At 39.2% G+C, this 20,885-nt stretch overlaps 1 protein-coding gene and 2 non-coding genes across 3 annotated transcripts; 2 read left to right on the top strand and 1 right to left on the bottom strand.

The window, feature by feature from the left end:
• Window positions 1–1,864: 1,864 nt before the first annotated feature.
• On the bottom strand, window positions 1,865–1,975 carry LOC112090125. The gene has a single exon (XR_002901477.1). It is a non-coding gene; the product is annotated as a small nucleolar RNA R71 (small nucleolar RNA).
• Window positions 1,976–10,432: 8,457 nt separating this feature from the next.
• LOC112090052 lies at window positions 10,433–10,538 on the top strand. The gene has a single exon (XR_002901411.1). It is a non-coding gene; the product is annotated as a small nucleolar RNA R71 (small nucleolar RNA).
• Window positions 10,539–18,652: 8,114 nt separating this feature from the next.
• Window positions 18,653–20,401, top strand: LOC18026019. Its single transcript, XM_006409324.2, has 2 exons — window positions 18,653–19,032; window positions 19,452–20,401. Exons 1-2 carry the CDS (start codon window positions 18,712–18,714, stop codon window positions 20,265–20,267), a joined length of 1,137 nt encoding a protein of 378 aa, XP_006409387.1. The 5' UTR covers window positions 18,653–18,711; the 3' UTR covers window positions 20,268–20,401.
• The last annotated feature ends 484 nt before the right edge of the window (window positions 20,402–20,885 follow it).

Here is a 20,885-nt window from a genome sequence, read left to right as displayed (position 1 = left end):
AACCGCGGCGAGACTATGATTCCCCGCGGTCAGGACCACCGCGACTGTGGCCAGACAACGTTGACGTCCGAAAGTAACCTATTTCAAGCCCAAGTTCAGCCCACTACTTATTCTTCAAACTTTAGACGTTTCCAACGAATTAGAAGGCTATAAATACTCGTTTTAGGTCATTCTAATGACCAAGTCGTGGAGAGAGAGCAGAGAAGAGCCGCATATCTCGGAGTTGCCGAAGGAGCCACCATCGATCTCCATCTTCATCCTCGTTCTTTGTTCTTTACCTTTCTCTTATTTAATTTCCAGCAAACTACAATACTTCTGTGATGTTTTTATACACTATGATTGAGTAATTCCCTTGTTGGGTTTTAAGAGATTTTTCAAAGGGATTCATGGATTGATTTCTGGTTTGTTAGATTAGGGTTTATCTTTAGAGTTCTTCATCTAAATTTGTGTTTCGTTTATGTGGCTTGGATCGATCATCTAGCTACTGCGATTAGGTTGATTTACTCACCGAAAGTGTTGTTAAATCGATTAACCCTATTTAGATGAACAAATTCTCTTAAACGGCGTGAGTCGATCTAAAGCGTTTTGTGAAATTATCAAACTAATTTGTCTAGACATTTAGAGAACTTAATGGGAATTTAATAAATCTGAGTGAATGAATTTGTGATTAATACTACGTGAGTAGGTTAGTCTGGATTTGATTTCAGGAACATATCTATTGAAAACTCTATGTTTAATTCTCTTGTTAGCTAGTCTATGATTCCCGGCGAATTTCCTAACGCCCAACACCTTCTCGTATTGATTTGATCTTATTGTTTACTAGTTGTTATGTTTATTATTTCCTATTTTCGTCACTGTTCACAACCCCAAAACAAACATTCATATTTTCATCTTAGCTCAGTTCTCATCTCAAGTAAACTCGTATTACAGTTACTTGGTCTTCAGTGGATCGACGCCTAAGTACTACAACGTACATCTGTGCGTTTGCAGAAAACTAGGATTAAAACCTGAGCACATCAAGTTTTTGGCGCCGTTGCCGGGGACCTTAAACGTTGCCTACGAGTTTCAGGTCAGAATCGAGTCTAAGGTACGTTCTCTTGTTCATTTTTAAAAACAAAAAAAAACAAAAAGAAAACAATATATATATATATATATATTATTTTATATAAAAACAAAAAACGAAAAAAATATAAAAATCTATATATATATATATATAACTAATAAAAAATAATATTTATTATTTTATAAAAAAATGATATAGATATATTAACATAAAAAATTATATATATATGGAAACTAAAAACAAACAAAAAACAAAAAAAAACGAAAAAAAAAAATATTTAAAATTAATTAATTAAATTTTTAATTTAAAAAAAAATCACACACACACACACTTGCAAGATGGGCGATAACAATAGACACTTGCAAGATTTAGATAGGCTTAGAGATAATCATCATGTCCAGCAAAACGTTGATGAGCATGTTAGGTTCCAAAACGCTCCTCGCTTAACTCTAAGAGATTATAACACTCTGTATACTTTCTATGAGAACCGTTCTCCCATTAGTCTACAACCCCTCAACATAGACTATGAGAGTAGCCTGAAACTCATAAAATTGGTCAAACAGAATCGGTTCCATGGCGATGCATCGGAGAATCCTATGGACCATCTTGAAGATTTTGATGAAATCTGCAGTACTAAACAATCTATCGGAGTTCCTGCAGATTACATAAAGTGCAAGTTGTTTCCATTTTCTCTTTGTGATAAGGCGCATGCTTGGTTCAAGTCTTTGTCTCCTGGTCACTCGAATCATGGGACGAATGCAAGGCTGCCTTCCTTAACCATTTCTACACCACCTCTGGATCAAACTTCTTTAGATACAAGATATATAGATTCCAACAAAAAGGAAGCAAACCTTTTCATGAAGCTTAGGATCATTATAAAGGCTACATTAGAGAATGTCCTCACCACGGTTTTACAGAGACATGCATCTTGAATACCTTCTACGAAGGTTTTGAATGGACATCTAAGGCACCTCTAAATGTAGCAAGTGATGGAAACTTCATGACAAGGACTGTGGAAGAAGCTTACATCTTGATTAGTAATCTTGCTACAAGCAGCAGAAACAATTGTGCTGATCAAGGAAGAAAATCACGTTCTACTTCCCATGATCATAAGGAGATTGAAGAACTTAAAGCCATGGTGAAATTATTTCTCCAAAATCAGCAGCGTTCTGTTAATGTATGCGAAGCAGTTAATGCAGCTGAGATTAATCATCAACTTGAAGCACAAGATCACGCCCATATGAATCTCCAATCTGCTCCAAAATCATCTCCAACCTCTCAAGACAACAAGCTCGAGCTTATGGTGCAACCACTTCTTATGAAGCTGCAAAGATTAGCAGACGATGTGGATATAAGAGTGGACTGCCTATACACTGACCTTAATGGTAAATTTGAAGCTCTTTCCACTCATGTTGATAGCATGGACGTGCAGCTATCACAAACCATAGATAGTTCAAAAAGCACTGAAGTTATCGACAGACGAATCGCTGAGGTACATGAAAAAATCGCCCAAGACACCTGCAACCTTAAGCTTAAGTTAGACAACATGAATGATCTTGGGTACAAGTTAGATATCATGAATGATTACCTCAACAAGAACAATGAAGAGTCATTTCAGAAGTTCACTAACCTCTCAACTCATGTCAAGATGCTCGAGAAACAAATCAGACAAATTGGAGAAAGTGTGAAGAGACAAGATGGTCACCTTCTGGGAAAAACTGTAGACAATCCAATGTGGCGTTGCAATGTCATAGACACTGATGGTGAGAGAGAAGTCACACCTATTCCTAGCAATCAAGACACTGAAGTTAAATCTCCAGCATGTCCTGAAGAGTATGATGCAATAGGAAAAGTTCCACACTAAAGGAAGCTTCATAAGATAAACGATTCGGTGAAGTTTGTCTTCCCCTGCATAATTGAAGGTATGAAATTTTCTGACTCTCTATGTGACACAGGAGTGATGTCGTGTCAACTGGGTGAGGGAACAAGTTTTACCCTTAACAAAACAAATGAAAGCCGTAAGTGCACAGCTAATCAGTTGTAGTATTTAGGGATCGAATCCACAGATATTTGTGTGCCTGGTATTCTTCTACGGTTTTTAACTTTATGTCTAGACTAAATTGGTTTTAAAGGTTAGTTGTTTTTGCGAATTAAACTAAAAGAAAGCAAATAAATCTATCCTAAAAAGCAAGTAAAGGAATCGAATGAAATGCAAATAGAACAGGTAAAATATCAAATGAAAGACTAATAAGGTAAGTAAAATACCGAATGAAATACTAGTAAAGCAAGTAAATAACGAACTAAGGAAATTGAAATGCAGGCCTAAATAAGCAAATAAAAATCTATGGAATTGTACACTATGGCTAAAAACGCTGAGCTTTTGAGAACTCTAAGGGATCATAATCGGTTTTAACACTAAGGTAGATAGATTGGGATTGATAGATAACGATATATGGGTTCTAGAGCTAGAGTACGGCGGTATGACTACGTCACTGTCGTGATCATAACCAACTGTTTCTCGCAACCCTGACCAGTAGGTTTCCACTCTGGCTCTGGAAGGGAGAGAACACAAGAGCTGCACAAGACTCGTTAATACTCACGATCTCGCCGCAGGTAGGTTTCCACTCCTACGGAAAAAGCGTCTGTTTCATTCTAGGGCTGATACTTAATGAAAACTTTCGCAACACTAACTATCTAGATCAGATACTAGGTGATCAATCAAGCATACATGCAATAAGAACAAGAATAAACAGAGAACAGGTCGAAATCCCAGATCTATAAACCTAGATGTCTTAATCGATTATAAGAGCCCCTTTCGGGAACCCTAAGCCCAACTCGGGATCTACTCAGATATGGCTGAGGTCGACATCATCATTGGTTTTAATAAAAGTAATGAAAAACAGTAACGAAAAGAGATAAAGAAAGCTTATCTATTGAAGAACTTGGACTTGAACAATTTTCTACAAAAATATCATAAAAACGGCTAAAGGAAAAGGGTTTCTGTAAAGTATGAAGGGTGGTTGCTAAAAACGACCGAAATGACATGTATTTATAGTCTCCAGTACTCCATGGTCTCTAGGGTTCCGGAATTGAGGCTGAGAATGACTTTGGGCTTCAGATACATGGGCTTTAAATCGGAGCTTGATTGCCGCGGTCGGGAGTGTTGTGACCGCGGCAATTGGCTTGTTGGCCGCGGTCGGGAAGCTTCTGACCGCGGGAAATAGGTTGATCACCGCGGTCGCGTGACTTGCTGGCCGACTTCGAGTGGCTCCGGGGCTAATGGAATATCTTGAGATCCAACCGTTGGAATGTCTCCAAACCAAGTGCATTTGAAAGCTGGTTGATTCTTCTATAAGTTGTCCAATTTTGAGGGTGATCAGACGGTTAGAAGGTCTTCGTATCTCCATGAGAGTTCTGACGGTCTGCATTTATCCAAAAGAGTCTTTTTGTTCCATTTTGTGCCTCTTTATCCCAAATTACCTGAAAAGTCTTTTAAAATCCGAAAACATAGAACTCCTTTGAAAACCTTTGAAAATGGAGTAAAAACACCTGTAAAAGATATTAAAGTGATCCATAAGAATGGTCAAAATCCGGTGTTATTAACTCCCCCAGACTTAGTCTTTTGTTAATCCTCAAACAAAACAAAGGCTAAATCTCGGCGAGAGGTTTGAAAACGCAGGAACTAAGCAAAATCTCAGAGACCAAACTTCTAGACCAATATCAATCAGTATGCATCAATCGGGAATAGCCTAGAAAATTCTCACTAGCAGTACAGGCATAACTAGTCCGTTAATCCGTCATGCGGAAATCTATGCACTATGATCTAACTTCCAGTCAACTAGCTCTTAACATTCATTAAAAATCTCGGTGGTTCTCATCAAAGAAAATCTAGGCAAGGCAATCTAGGCTAGGTGTCAAAAAGGATTATTTTGGGGGTAAGGCTTAAAGTGTTTAAGGGTTACCTGAAGATCTGGAGGATGCAGGATATTATGCAAAACCGCAAGAGAGAGTGAAGCTGTTGGTGTCCACAGTTTTCAGTCACTTTCTTCTTGACATAGATTTCTGGTCTTCTTCCTCAGGTTCTCTCCAAACTCCCCTAGACTTAGATTTTTGTAAATCTTTCAAAATCATAGCTCCTTAAATGAATAGTGGTTGCTTATTGCTCCACAAACTTTGACAATCTAAGACTCATTAGGCTTTTTGTCTCCCTTTCAATTTTCACGTTTTTTTTTTTTTTTTATAAAGTAAAGGAACACCTTTAGATATAGAGTCTTAGAGAGCACGAAATTACCAGTCAATATCTGTCTTGTAAAGCTTCATGATGTTTCTGATACTCTTCCTTCCCAATTCTATTCAGTCTCCTTTGTGAGTGACTGAAAACTGCGTCGCTCCTCTTCTCTCCGACGTTTTTGCACATATCTGCTGATATAAACTAAAGAGAGAATGCATGAGGATTGAAAACAAGGGTTTCGGGTTTAGGGTATGGTACCAGATAAAGATAAACTGGTCATCTAGGACGACAAAGAGTGGTAAAAGTGATGGTAGAAGACGTCATAGATGTGTATGTCGATGTCTGCCTAAAATCAATGATGAGAAAATTAGATATCAATATTAAGTCCAAATAAAATGAGCTAGTATATCCTGTCAGAAAGAATCTCCATGAATAGAAGTCCTCTGATGGAGTTCGTAGTGCAACTATTCTAGCTACCGCCTAGTCTAGTGCTAACCACAAATGAGCTATCATGCATAGTGTAGAAGTGTGCAGGTCTAAATCATCATAGTTTTGCGTCAAACATTCCTGAAAAATACTTAATGTCGAATAGGTTACATATTAAAATTTAAAGAGTACTTGGAATTTAAAAGCAAAAGCAAGAAAATGATTAGTACGGATAGACATCCTCCCCCAGACTTAAATCACACTGTCCCCAGTGTGAAAAAGTTGGTGAGAAGATGGTGAATAAAAGCGAAATAAAATAAGATAAAAGAAAAGAAAATGATGATAGAACCGTGATGGTGGTGAAGTGCTGATCAATCACTCATCCTCCGATGTGTCGTCTGCGAACTGGTGCTGCTCCTGTAAGAAGGTGACAACGCGCTCAAAGCGTCGTCCCTGTCTCTCAACTCTGCGCTCCAGTCGGAATGAGTGTGCGATGATGTAGATGATGAGGTGTGGCCGGTCGAAACAGATGGCTGAAAATGAGCACGGGCCGCAGCTGCATCACGCTTCGCCTTGGCCACTATGTATTGGCCAATGGTGAATGGTAGACGAGGTACAGATGGTAGAAAATCATCGGGTTCCGGAGTCCATCGTGGACGTCCTCCGTTACACAATCTCGGGATAGATGCTGAAGGCAAGCTGACTCGGTGCTCCTCAGTCCCAGTGCAATACTTGTAACCAAACCTGTCTGGATCGAAAGCGGCACGAGAGATAGTGTGATCGCGAGAGAGATAAAGTAGATCATACCAGACATCGGGAAGTGGCTCATCAGATGAGAAATCGAATCCTACAGCCTGGAGTATCGTCCTCGCAACCATGTAAATCATGCTTTACTTTACCATATTCTGAGCTATGATCCAGGCAAAGCAAGCAAGTCGTGGGTCGTCCATAAACGGAATCTGAAGTGTAATGAGCTCAGTCTTCAAAACACCTCCCATGTTGGCTCTAGAAAAGATCGTGTGTGCTAAGAGTTTGTGCACAACTCTCACTGTTGGATGAGTAAGAAGGGCTGACTTCGATCTCCCACTATCATAGACTCCATGACCCATCTCTCTCCACAGGTTAAGATCAGGTTCATCTTCAAGGTAAATGCCATCAGTGTATGGAAGCTGAAGAGCTTCAGAAACCTCAGAAATGGTGAGAGAGTAAGGCTGTCCACGGATAGAGAATGACAAGATGCCATCTGATGCTCTGGGGTTCCTCCTCTTCGTGTGGTGGAGTATAATAGTCGCTAAGAACTCACGGACTAGCTCAGGATAAGTCGGAAGGTTCAGCTCCATGTAGGGTCTCAGCCTAAGTGCATCGATGTACTAGATCACATCATCTCTGATTCCAAGCATCTCGAGTGTATGATAATCAATGCAAGGCGTGGGTTTGATGTTCAGCTTCTTGAAACGTCTTGCATAGTCCACTCTCGGGTTTGTCTCCCTCCCTCGAATCTGTGGTGGCTTAGGAGCTGCTCGTGTTTCTCTTGAGTGCTGGAGCAATCTCATCACATAGTTTCTCCTTCTCGGTCTGGCTTGGTTCAGCATGTACTCTCCTAGAGTAGCATCATCGGGAATGTCCTCGGAGCTGCCACCAGTGCGACGGCTCCTTCGGGATCTGTTTTGGTCCATTTTTCTGCAAAACTAAATAGTTCTTGGAAAAAGAGTGAATTTGGATGCTGATTTTAACACATTAAGATCTGTTATACTAATAATAGCATAAAGAGATTAATTAAAACCATGAGTAAACAAAATCGATATTAAATCAGAGAAATCAAGTAGTTCATGACCAGATTCGGATTTTTTATGTTCTCAACATAGAAATCTTCTAAAAATCGGTTTTTATGAGCAATTTCCATGTAAATTCTAAAGATTACCCAATACTAATCACTACTCACACAAGACTTAATCAAACTCATCAATTTTGCTGTTCCAAATTCGATTTTTATGAAGCATGTAGAATCCAAATTTCAAAGATCTCAATTCCTCTTAAGCTAGGTGCTAAAATCGATTTTTAGATAACCTAAACGGATAATCTATCATTCTTAAGCTATTTCCACCATCAATAGACCAAGATTTGGGTTTTTAAAGAAAACCCTAAGTTCTAAAATCAAGTAAAAATGGCGAGTTTGAGGTTCATACCTTGCTGGAAAAAGAGATTTGATGGTAGAATTGAAATCAGCTTTGAAAAGAGTGACGTTTGAGCCAAAAATCTCTTAAAAAGCTTAAGAATTGAAAAATGTGTTCTTTCTCCTAAATCTCCAAGTCTTTTGGAAGAGAAGAGAAGAAGGAGTTTTGATCCAAAAAGTTTGTTTCTTTTCTTTAAAAAGCGTTTTTGTAGCAAAAACGAAAAATTTATAGAAATTTTTAAGTTTACGGGAACTTACCTTTCTTGTTTGCACGTTAGGAAAGTTTAAAACTTACGAAGGATCTTTTCGAGTTTTACCGGGAACATTTCAGGAAACACCGGGAAACACCGGGAATCATCGGGAATCACCAGGCAACACGGGGAATCACCAGGTAAACACCAGGCAACACCGGAAATCACCAGGTAACACCAAAAAGCGGTAGAAATCCGTGGCGTCACCTCAACGACCAACAGCCGCGGTCAAGAGACGCGCGACCGCGGTGATCGAGGGCTCGGCCGCGGTCACATTCACGGTGCCGCGGTCGATGCTTCATTGGCCGCGGGTCCGTCGTTCGCGACCGCGGCTCTTCCTCCTGCGGCCCCTGTCCAATCTTCTCGTCTTTGCCGGGCCGAGCAGCTAAAAACCTACTTTTTTCTTCTTGGTTTTTCTAATTTTCTGATTTTTTTTTTGTGTTTTTGTTTTATAAAATACTTCTAAAACTTAAAAAGAAAAAGAAAGCATAAATTGTAAAAAGGAAAAGAAAACTAAAAGAAAGAGTACCTAAATGGGTTGCCTTCCATTAAGCGCTTTTGTTTTAAGTCGTTTAGCTTGACGTAAGCATGAGGAATCAGGCTGATTTGAATGGCACTCTAGTTGACGTGCCCTTATCACTTCCGGTCACCGGAGGTTTTACTTCTTCTCCTTGAGGAGCCGTCTTCTTACCTTTACTCTTCTTTCGGACTTTAATATTGTTTAAAACCCTTTTTGTGTTTTCGATCAGCTCCTGGATTTGGTCCTCACTAGTTTCTGTTGCATCTGGTGGAATGATGATCTTGATCTTTGCAAAAGCTTTCGGCTTCTCCTTTTCTTTCTCTTTTGGCCTGTTTCCTTTGCTTGGAAAATCGTCTAAGATAGTCGGATAGTACCTTCTGCGATCCACATTCAGGAAAACAGCATGCCCGTTTGCGTGATCGATTACTGCTCCTACTGTAGCTAGGAATGGTCTCCCAAAAATGAGTGGCCTCTCCTTGTCTTTATCCATTTCCAGGACTTGGAAATCTGCTGGAACAATCTTTTCTCCCACTAGAATTTGTAGATCATGAATCGCCCCTCAGTATCTTTTTGAGATAAATCTCCAAAAATAACCTTAACCGTCGATGTCCTTAAGGTTTTTATGCCCAATTTTTCGGCAAACGTCTTAGACATGACGTTGACATTGGCTCCGGAATCGCACAGGCAGTCTGTAAAATTGATTCCTGAAATGAAACATTGGAAAACAAAACGTCCCGGATCATCGGCTTTTGTAAGCCTTTGAAACGGTCATCGTTCAGGTACCTTAAACGGTGGCTGCTTGGGGTCGATATCCTTGTACAGTGGTACAAAGATTGGGGTTTCTTCTTTCTTTCCATCGGTTCTGGCCTCTTCTTCGGGCAATGTGGTTATGGCGTTGCAAAACTCCTTAGGATTATGTTCAACTCTTTCTGGAAGAACCCCACTTTGCCTCTTCATAGAGTTGGCTGTTTGGGCGACTTGCACGTCTAGCTTTTTGACGTGCGAAGATAAAGATTCAAACTTACCGTTCAGATCATTGTACATGCAGTTCACTTTTACGTTCACGTCTTTAGATGCTTTTTCGTTCGTCATAACGAGCTGTTGGATAGACTGTTCAAGTCTACCGATTTGTGAAGCTAGCTGGTTCGTCGTGACTCCCTGCTGTTGTACAAATTGATTGTTAAAACCCGTACCTTGGTAGTTATATGGCTGTCGCGGTTGATATGGTACTATTCCTCCAACGTTTCCACCTTGAAACTTGTTTTGGAAGGATTTTTGCTGAGGTGGGTAGTACTGGTCTTGAGGATTCTCCACATTTGGATTGCGGTAAGAGAGATTGTTGTAATTTGCATTCTGGAAGTTGTTGTTGAAGCTATTGTTGGAGCGATTTTGATATGGCACCAGTGCTCCTACGTAGTTCACATCTTCTTCTTGAAAGGCTTGATTAATGTGATCGATATCACTAGGTCCTTCATCTTCTGCGCCATTGTTGGTCTCACAAGCATGGATTGGGCGATTGTTGTTCTTCAGAAGCTGGCTCGCCATGTTCTTCAACTCGGTTATCTCCTTGTTGTCTGTTCCGGCTTGCTTCATCGATCGATCGTATTCAGGACAGTCATTGCTATTGGCTTGAGCCAAATTTTCAATGAGAGCTCTTCCTTGGGTTATCGTCTTTTGTCCAAAATCTCCATTGCTAGCTGTATCAAGTGAAAGTTTGTATTTTGGTTGCAAACCTCGGTAAAATGTGCTCAGCAGGCTTGATCCATGAAATCCATGGTGGGGCAATCACGTTCATACTCCTTAAAACGCTCCCAGGCTTCATAGAAAGATTCAGTTGTCCTTTATTGAAAGGTTGAGATCTTTGTTCTCAAATTGTTCGACCGTGACTTAGTGTAGAAGTGATTCAGGAAAGCAGTTCTACATTCTTCCCAATTAGTAATCGATCCTGCAGGCAAAGACTTCAACCAACGGTGAGCTTTATCTGCCAGTGAAAAAGGGAACAACTTACACTTTAAATAGTCTGGTGGAACTTGGTTTGTTCTCATCATGCTGCATATTTCTTCAAAAAGCTCGATATGGTCCATTGGGTGCTCAGAAGGAACTCCATGGAACTGGTTTTGCTTCACCAATGAGATGATTTGAGGCTTGACCTCAAACTTATTCCGGTTTGGAAATGGTACTTGAATCGCAGATCGATTCTGAAAATTTTGAGTAGGTGCATCAAAATCAGCTAATCGATGGTTCCTGGCTTGTCTTCGGTGTTGATTTGCTGGCGGAATGGGGCGGTGAATGCGTTCATTCGGCTGCATTGCTGGGTGGTCACCATCGGCTGCATTGATGGGTGGATCAAGGTCTTCACGTCGTTCTCTCTCGCGGTTCTGGTGGTTTCTTGGAGGAACCTCAGCCTCCTCTCCATCTCGTCGAGCATGATCACCTCCTCTGTGATCATTCTCTTCATTTTCTCCATGTTCGGACCCGTCTTGGTCCATATTCAAAGTTCGATTAAAAGAATCTCCAGGCTGGTCGTCGTTGGCCATTCCTTGCGTTCGTCTAAGTCTTCGAAGTTCTCTTTCGTGTCTGTCTATCTCGTCTAGAATTGGAATGTTTTCTACAGGTCTGCGCCTGGTATTCATGCAATTCAAAGAAAAACAAAAGAAGGGAAAGATAATTCAGCAAAACTTTAAGAAAGAACTAGAGATCAGGTGTCTAGAACAGAAGTTAAAACAAGAAAAATAGCAAAAGGCAGCGAAACAAATCCCCGGCAACGGCGCCAAAAAACTTGATGTCGTGTCAACTGTGTGAGGGAACAAGTTTTACCCTTAACAAAACAAATGAAAGCCGCAAGTGCACAGCTAATCAGTTGTAGTATTTAGCGATCGAATCCACAAAGATTTGTGTGCCTGGTATTCTTCTACGGTTTTTAACTTTATGTCTAGACTAAATTGGTTTTAAAGGTTGGTTGTTTTTGCGAATTAAACTAAAACAAAAGAAAGCAAATAAATCTATCCTAAAAAGCAAGTAAAGGAATCGAATGAAAGGCAAATAGAACAGGTAAAATATCGAATGAAAGACTAATAAGGGAAGTAAAATATCGAATGAAATACTAGTAAAGCAAAATAACGAACTAAGAAAATTGAAATGCAGGCCTAAATAAGCAAATAAAAATCTATGGAATTGTAAACTATGGCTAAAAACGCTGAGCTTTTGGGAACTCTAAGGGATCATAATCGGTTTTAACACTAAGATAGATAGAATGGGATTGACAGATAACGATATATGGGTTCTAGAGCTAGAGTACGGCGGTATGACTACGTCACTGTCGTGATCATAACCAACTGTTTCTCGCAACCCTGACCAGTAGGTTTCCACTCTGGCCCTGGAAGGGAGAGACCGCAAGAGCTGCACAAGACTCGTTAATACTCACGATCTCGCCGCAGGTAGGTTTCCACTCCTACGGAAAAATTGCCTGTTTCATTCTAGGGCTGATACTTAATGAAAACTTTCGCAACACTAACTATCTAGATCAGATACTAGGTGATCAATCAAGCATACATGCAATAAGAACATGAATAAACAGAGAACAGGTCGAAATCCCAGATCTATAAACCTAGATGTCTTAATCGATTATGAGAGCCCCTTTCGGGAACCCTAAGCCCAACTCGGGATCTACTCAGACATGGCTGAGGTCGACATCATCATTGGTTTTAATAAAAGTAATGAAAAACAGTAAAGAAAATAAATAAAGAAAACTTCTCTATTGCAGAACTCGGACTTGAACAATCTTCTACAAAAATCTCATAAAAATGGCTAAAGGAAAAGGGTTTCTGTAAAGTATGAAGGGTGGTTGCTAAAAACGACCTAAATGACATGTATTTATAGTCTCCAATACTCCATGGTCTCTAAGGTTTCGGAATTGAGGCTGAGAATGACTTTGGGCTTCAGATACATGGGCTTTAAATCGGAGCTTGATTGCCGCGGTCGGGAGTGTTGTGACCGCGGCAATTGGCTTGTTGGCCGCGGTCGGGAAGCTTCTGACCGCGGGAAATAGGTTGATCACCGCGGTCGCGTGACTTGCTGGCCGACTTCGAGTGGCTCCGGGGCTAATGGAATATCTTGAGATCCAACCGTTGGAATGTCTCCAAACCAAGTGAATTTGAAACCTGGTTGATTCTTCTATAAGTTGATCAATTTTGAGGGTGATCAGACGGTGAGAAGGTCTTCGTCTCTCCATGAGAGTTCTGACGGTCTGCATTTATCCAAAAGAGTCTTTTTGTTCCATTTTGTGTCTCTTTATCCCAAATTACCTGAAAAGTCTTTTAAAATCCGGAAACATAGAAATCCTTTGAAAACCTTTGAAAATGGAGTAAAAACACCTGTAAAAGATATTAAAGTGATCCATAAGAATGGTCAAATCCGGTGTTATCAAGGAGCAAATGTGAATGTCATGTCCAAAGCTGTTGCAAACGAGCTGGGGATGTGTGATATCAAACCTCCTCATGGTTCAGAGTCGCCGAAGGAGCCACCATCGATCTCCATCTTCATCCTCGTTCTTTGTTCTTTACCTTTCTCTTATTTAATTTCCAGCAAACTACAATACTTCTGTGATGTTTTTATACACTATGATTGAGTTATTCCCTTGTTGGGTTTTAAGGGATTTTTCAAAGGGATTCATGGATTGATTTCTGGTTTGTTAGATTAGGGTTTATCTTTAGAGTTCTTCATCTAAATTTGTGTTTCGTTTATGTGGCTTGGATCGATCATCTAGCTACTGTGATTAGGTTGATTTACTCACCGAAAGTGTTGTTAAATCGATTAACCCTATTTAGATGAACAAATTCTCTTAAACGGCGTGAGTCGATCTAAAGCGTTTTGTGAAATTATCAAACTAATTTGTCTAGACATTTAGAGAACTGAATGGGAATTTAGTAAATCTGAGTGAATGGATTTGTGATTAATACTACGTGTGTAGGTTAGTCTGGGTTTGATTTCAGGAACATATCTATTGAAAACTCTATGTTTAATTCTCTTGTTAGCTAGTCTATGATTCCCGGCGAATTCCCTAACGCCCAACACCTTCTTGTATTGATTTGATCTTATTGTTTACTAGTTTTTAAGTTTATTATTTTCTATTTTGGTCACTGTTCACAACCCCAAAACAAACACCCATATTTTCATCTTAGCTCAGTTCTCATCTCAAGTAAACTCGTATTGCAGTTACTTGGTCTTCAGTGGATCGACCCCTAAGTAGTACAACGTACATCTGTGCGCTTACAGAAAACTAGGGTTAAAACCTGAGCACATCAGTAACCGGGTTAATGGCCAGGATTAAGCAAATGTCATCAGAGAAGAATAGCTCGTTGAGGGTATCTATGGTCCATCCATTAGCAGAGGAGTTAAGCAAATCACAAACCTTCAAATCAAGATCCACCAGAATATTTTTCATAAGATCCACCAGTATCACTCTTTCACACACTCAGTCTTGTAAGTATTCCTTCTTCTTCTTCTTATGATTTCTGTTTTTGTGTGTTTGTGTTAGCATGAATTGAGAATAATTGATGGTGTTTCTTTGCTGAGTCTATTTGATAGTTCTCTATCCGAAAGTTTCATCCTTTGATCGGTTTGCAATTATACAATTTTAGCTATTTGTGTTATCCAACTTTTTTAGTTAATCTGAACTGACTCAGCAAAGGAATTGCTCTGGTCATCTGATGCTGCTAGGGTTGACTTCGCGGCTTCATGTTTTAAATTTATAACCCTAGATATCTGCAAGTGCACAGCAGTGCGTTGTAGTACTTAGGGTGTCGATCCACAGAGAATCCACGCTTTACCTGCAGAACCTTAGAACCAGAATTAGTAAACGAAGTCTAAGACGAAATACGTGTTTTGGATAGGTTGTGCGATTTCTATATATGTATTTTAAAAAGGGATTTGAAAACTAGAAGTGAATAAATCGATAATAAATTTAAAGGATGAACAAAGCTCTTAATATTGATCCTAGTAAATTCTTAGAACTCGAGTCACGGACGTATGACTACGCCACTGTCGTGATCATAACCAACTATCTCTCGCAACCCTGACCAGTAGGTTTCCACTCTGGCCCTGGAAGGGAAAAGATGCATTATGTTTAAGACTCGTCAACATTCACAGCTCGCCCATAGGTAGGTTTCCACTCATATGGTTGATCTGCTCTTCTCAAACTAGATCCAGCCCCGGATGAATACTTTCGCAACACCAAGGACCTAGATCAGTCTCTAGTTCGCGACGCTAGATCCATGCTTTAAGTATAAGTTTAGAAGAAAGATTTCTAGAATTCGGCTTTGGTTTATCTCGCGAAGATCCTTATCGAACATAGTCGATTCCCTTCGATCGAGCCTTTAAACTCATACCTCATCATTCCAAAACGTGCATAAAGTAAATAGAAAAGACGTGCATAGATTAATAAGAAGAAAGAAGTAGAGAAAAACAGACTAGGAGATGAAGAAGAAGCATCTCGATTTCGAAATCTAAGCTCGGAGAAAACTTCTCTTCAAATCCTTTAAACAACTAATCTAATATAAAGAAGATGAAAACGAAATTGAAAGATGCATATAAGTAAAAACCAAATTAAAATAAAGGTAGAACATAAAGAGAGTTCAAGAGAAATCTCTATCTCCCTAAACTAAAAACTAAGAACATAAGAACATAAAAACCCTAGAAAACTAAATTTGGTGGCTCCCAAAAGGAATTCTTCTGAGGCACACGAAAATAGGTCTCCTTAGACACATATTTATAGGTCTTGAACTCTCTCCAGTCGTCCTTAGGGTTTCCAATAAAGAAAAGACGAATTGGGCTTGAAACAGGGTCATGGGCCAGCCTTTTAGTCGGCACCGATCGCGAGGCTTCTGACCGCGGTGAATTGGGGTTTGGCCGTGGCCAGAGACTCGTAACCGCAGTCGAGAGTGTGTTCTCCACGGTCGTGGCTCCTGGACCCGCGGGGATTGGTCTTTGAGGTTGAATCTTCATTCTGTGCTTGCTTCCTTCGCAAGACTGCAGAACATGTCTTCAGTGCATCAAGGATATCTGGAGATCTAACCATTGGATTGTCTTCAAACCAATTGCATTTGAAAGCTAGTTGTCTCTTCTATATTTTGGGGATGATCTGACGGTGGTAAGGTCTTCATCGGATGTGAAACTTCTGAGGATCCGAATTTATCCAAAATGGTCTTTTGCTTCAAAATGCACACTTTTTGCCTTAATTACCTGAAAAGAGTCTTGGAACTACAAATACTAGAAAACATACTTAAAAAACTTAAAAGAAATAAAAAGCATTTGAAAAGCATTTAAAAACGATCCATAAAAGTTGTCAAAATACGGTGTTATCATCATCCTCGTCCTCCTCGTCTGTCAGAACTGGTGAGTCTCTAGCAGCTTTGTTGCTTAGTTGATATGGTTTAGAATATGTATATCGCCTTACAGGAATTTGATAAGGTTGATTTCTGTACAATTAGCTAGGTTTCAAGTGGTGTTTTGAGTTGTATATCTCAGGGGGTCAAAGATCTTTTCCATGTTTCAGAGCATGTTTTGGTGGTGTTGATTACTGTATTTTTAACATGCAGATTCCTAATGGTGCATCTGGGCATTAATTGGATCTGATTTTAACATGCAGATTCCTAGTGGTGCATCTGGTGTTGATTACTGTATTTTTAACATGCAGATTCCTAGTGGTGCATATCAGATTGTCTTTGGCAGGTCAGATTGGTAAGGATCCACATGAGAGTGCATGAACAAATTAAGCATGCATCCAAATCTCTCTTGAATCCAAAGATTTGCAACTCAGTGGATCTCCTCCTCTCTCTGGATCTCATACCTTGAGGTTCGTCTCTCTGTTAAAATTTGACATATGATTCAGATCTTATCGAGATCAAACCTCTTTCACTTTTTCTTTTGTGGAAATCTTCATTTCTCGGTGGTTTGATTGCTGCTCTTGGAGTAAAAGCACAGAGATGGCATTTGTTTGTTTTGAATTTTAGTTGATCTGAAGCTATATTATTGTTCGAAGTGATTCATGTTAATTGTTTGGTCGTAGTTGCAGTAAAGTGATGTTTATTGCTGGATCTGAGGATTTAAAGTTTGTCTATGCTTTGCATCTTTCTGGTTATTGCAATTAATCCTTGTATGCCTGGTACAATGGCTGGTGGTTGCCAATTTTGGCACCAGAATCTAGGAATCAAGGTACTGAACCTCAGTATGTTTATAAAGAAAAACCTCTTGATTTGAAAGTCTGATTTGGGGTCCTATTCTCTATATTCACTTTCTATCTATCTTATGTTACAGTAGTACTTTTTCTTGCAAGGTTTTCCTTTTCAATTGAACTAATAAGTATTCTTCATTTTGATTTCTCTCACTTTTTTTGTGCAGCGCCTGAAAAGATGGACAAATCCAGCAGGTGCCAACGATATTAAAGAAGCTCTCGAAGGAAATGATGTTGAAGCAAACTAAAGGTGATGCTATGAAGAAGGCGGGTATGCTTCAGCATCCGAATGAGTACATTTGGGGAGTGACACTGAGGTTTCTCTGCCGATTGAAGGAGACTGAAATAGTCCTCTACCTTTTATCGTTTTGGTAATATTTGTCATTATGATGTTTTTGTAAGACATGTTTTTGGTTATTAATGAAATAATCTTTTAAGCAGATTTCAAATGTAAGTTTTTATATAAATCAAATTGATTATAAGCTATAAAATTGGGCTCGATATTATTGGCAAATATAACAACAAACAAATGCTACAAAACAATATATTACAGCATTAAACCTGTGTTATCAAAATATACATTAAAGCATTTGAGTAATGCTCTAATAGAACAACATACAATAGCGAATCAAAAACGCTATTATATGAGGGGGTCCTATTATAGCTCCGGCAGAAACAGAATTCATGGAATCGCTATTATATAGATATAATAGCTGTTTTCGTGTGCTAAAAATGTCCATTTTTGTTGTAGTGCCAAAAGCCATAACCCAGTCCAAACACTAATGGATTCACTAGTACCAACCGTCACCCTCAAACCTTCAACCAAAAGATCTCTTCCATGGATCACACTTCTCCACCCAAAATATGGACGGGATCCAACATTAGAATGCAGAAAACCACCTTGATCGAAATAGCGGCTTTTAAGAAAGTGAGAGAACATACATTCAGAGAATTGAATGAGGCGCTAAGTTTTTCTCGACTAATCTAGTACGTTTTACGAACATTTTCCTCGGCAGCCACCAGAACTAAGCCATAGCACTTGATAGTTTATCACACGTTGTTTTTGGGAGTTTAAAGCAGCTCATGGCTACCGATTTCAATAAGATCTCTTTCCCATTTTAGGACAAAAGTCTAGCAAACCAACTAGAAAACCGTGATTTCATCTTATCTTGAATGTAGTCAACCATATCAACCTATAATCCACCAAAACATTCAGGCAATCCAAGATAAGTTTCCGTCTCACCTTTATTCCAAATACCTAGTTCAGACTTAGCTAAAACTTTTCTATCCTCATTAACATGGTCACCAAAAGTAATCAATAATTTGGAGAGGTTAATGATCTGATATGTAGCTTCTCCATAGACATAAATGATTTTGTTAATGTTCATGCATTGAATATCATCAACTTTGTATTGAAATAAACTATCATTTGCAAACACAAGATGGTAGATAGATGGACAACTGATCTGTTCTGTGTAGTTTTTTTTATATTTTGATTTTTTCACTTTTTTTCATCATCTTTGATTTTTATTTTTTATTATTAACTTTATACAATATAAAAATTAATTAAGTCTTTAATTTTAATATTAATATTTTCTTTTATTTTTAAATATAAATAATATTATATTAAAATGTATAAATGAATTGAGTTATTAATTTTTTTCGATATTTTGGTAGATTTTATTTAAAAAAATTCTTTTAATTACGAAAGCAACCCAAAATAAAACTTTTTAAAAAGTTTATCCTCACCAACGCAACAGTCTCCCTCTCTCTCTCTCCATTTCCACTTGCTGAGAGAACTCAGAGAAGGAGACGCCATGGAAAGGCTTCTACAACCACCGTCTTTTCGCACAGTTGCTCCCTCCAAATCCCAACCGAGAGCATCTCCGTTGTTCCTCCGTGTCCACCGTCTAGACTCGTCCGGTCTTAGCTTTGCCTCCACACGCCGATCTTTGTCTCGCCGAGTCAGCTCCATTTCTTGCCTCTCCCGCCAGATTCCATCGCCGAATACGTCTCCAGTACTGAATCAGACTAGAAATTTCTCGTCTGAGTCTCCTTCTTCGTGTCCTGAAGCCGATAAGTCCAAATCTAATCCAGGATTTCTCGAACGGTTCGTGAGGAGTTGCGAGCAGCGAAAGGTAATAACTTTAACATCTTCTGGTCTTTTCTGTTAAAATCTTTGCCTGGAACGATTGTGGTTTAATTAGGCGTTTTCGGTGGGTATTAAGGCATGGTTTCGATTTTATATGCTTCAATAGGTTTCAAGGATCAACTAAAACTCCATCTGCTGCTTGAATAGTCAGACATTGTTTTGCTTCGTTAGATTCTGATAATACTCAATTGACAAAAAGATTAAAACTTTTTGCAATCTTATATAGCTGCATTGCTTTAGGAATCATATAAATTTGTAAATCTCTTTCATCAGAGCTCTCGGATTGCATATACATTACTTTGGACTCATTTATATAACTGGTGGATCTTTGTCATAAGTGGTGAATTTTAGTCAAAGTGTTTGATTGTTCACTGCTTTATGCAAATCTGTGTGTTTTCTTTGCAGACCATATCTGTTGGAACAGTCATGATAATCTCTGCTGTAGCTATGCTTTTGCTTAACCCCGTTCTTGCGCCACCTGCTTTCGCTAGCTTTCAAGCCACGGCTAAATCTAGTGGCGCTGCTGCTGTTGGTGGAAAGCTCCTCCGTACTGAGATACTGACAAGTGCCTGGACTGGTTTCTTTGCTGGTTGCTTACACACGTTGTCTGGACCCGATCACCTTGCTGCTTTGGCTCCGCTCTCGATTGGACGGACAAGAATGGAGAGTGCTGCAGTTGGAGCCCTCTGGGGATGTGGCCATGACGCAGGTCAACTTATCTTTGGTCTTTTGTTTCTACTTCTAAAGGATAGGCTTCACATTGAAGTCATAAGAACTTGGGGTACAAGAGTCGTGGGCTTGACCCTCCTTGTGATTGGTGCTATGGGGATCAAAGAAGCTTCTGAGATCCCGGAACCATGTGTGGTTGGTGCCTTGGGTGATGAGGAAACAGATGAAAAGAGCTCAAAGAAGAAGAAGATAGGGTTTGCGACATTTGCGACCGGGATTGTTCATGGGCTGCAACCAGATGCTCTGATGATGGTATTGCCTGCACTTGCTCTTCCTTCTCGGTTAGCAGGTGCTGCGTTTCTGATCATGTTCTTGGTTGGGACGGTGATTGCAATGGGAAGCTACACGGTTTTTATAGGGTCATGTAGTGAGGCGTTGAAGGAGAAGGTTCCTAGGATCACAGAGAAACTAACATGGGCGTCTTCTCTTGTGGCCATTGGACTTGGATTGGCGATTATCATCAGCCAGTTCTTTGGATTCAGCCTGTATTGAGAGACAAATATCGTCCAGTCTTATGTAGCATTAGAAGGGTTAGATTTTTTGCATGGACCAACAAAATTTGTAATTTTGTATCTTGCTTCTGAATTTTTTTTCTATCAAATAGATGTTTGAGTTTGGCTGCACAATTTAATAGTATACTTCTAAGCTTTACGGAAGAACGTAAACCATGAATGTTTTTATACATACACTACAAGAAAAAGTGTTTATTGCAACAGATATTTTTGTGGCAAACAACTAAAATTTGTGGCAATAGAGATATTTACCACATATTGTTACAAAATTAATTTGTGGCTATAGGGTCGTTACAAACATAAATTTGTGGTAATTTGTGGCATATTTACCACAAAATACCATGATAATATTTTCTGGTAAATTAGCCACAAATTTCCAAGAAAACAATCATGGCATATTTGCCACAATTTAATACAAAACAATTGTGGCATGGTGTAACAAGTTATCACAACACCATTTCTTGCAAATTCAACACAATTACCACAAAAAAGTTCGTGGCTAATCTGTGGTTTTTCATAAATTTTTTTTAAAAAAAAAATATTAACAACAATAGTTCATTTATTGTCTCATCATTTTATTATAAAATCCCATCAAAGT

This window comes from Eutrema salsugineum, unplaced genomic scaffold (genome assembly GCF_000478725.1).
Source record: "Eutrema salsugineum unplaced genomic scaffold, Eutsalg1_0 scaffold_11, whole genome shotgun sequence".
Classification (NCBI taxonomy): domain Eukaryota; kingdom Viridiplantae; phylum Streptophyta; class Magnoliopsida; order Brassicales; family Brassicaceae; genus Eutrema; species Eutrema salsugineum.
This window is presented reverse-complemented; position numbering and strand designations above follow the sequence as displayed.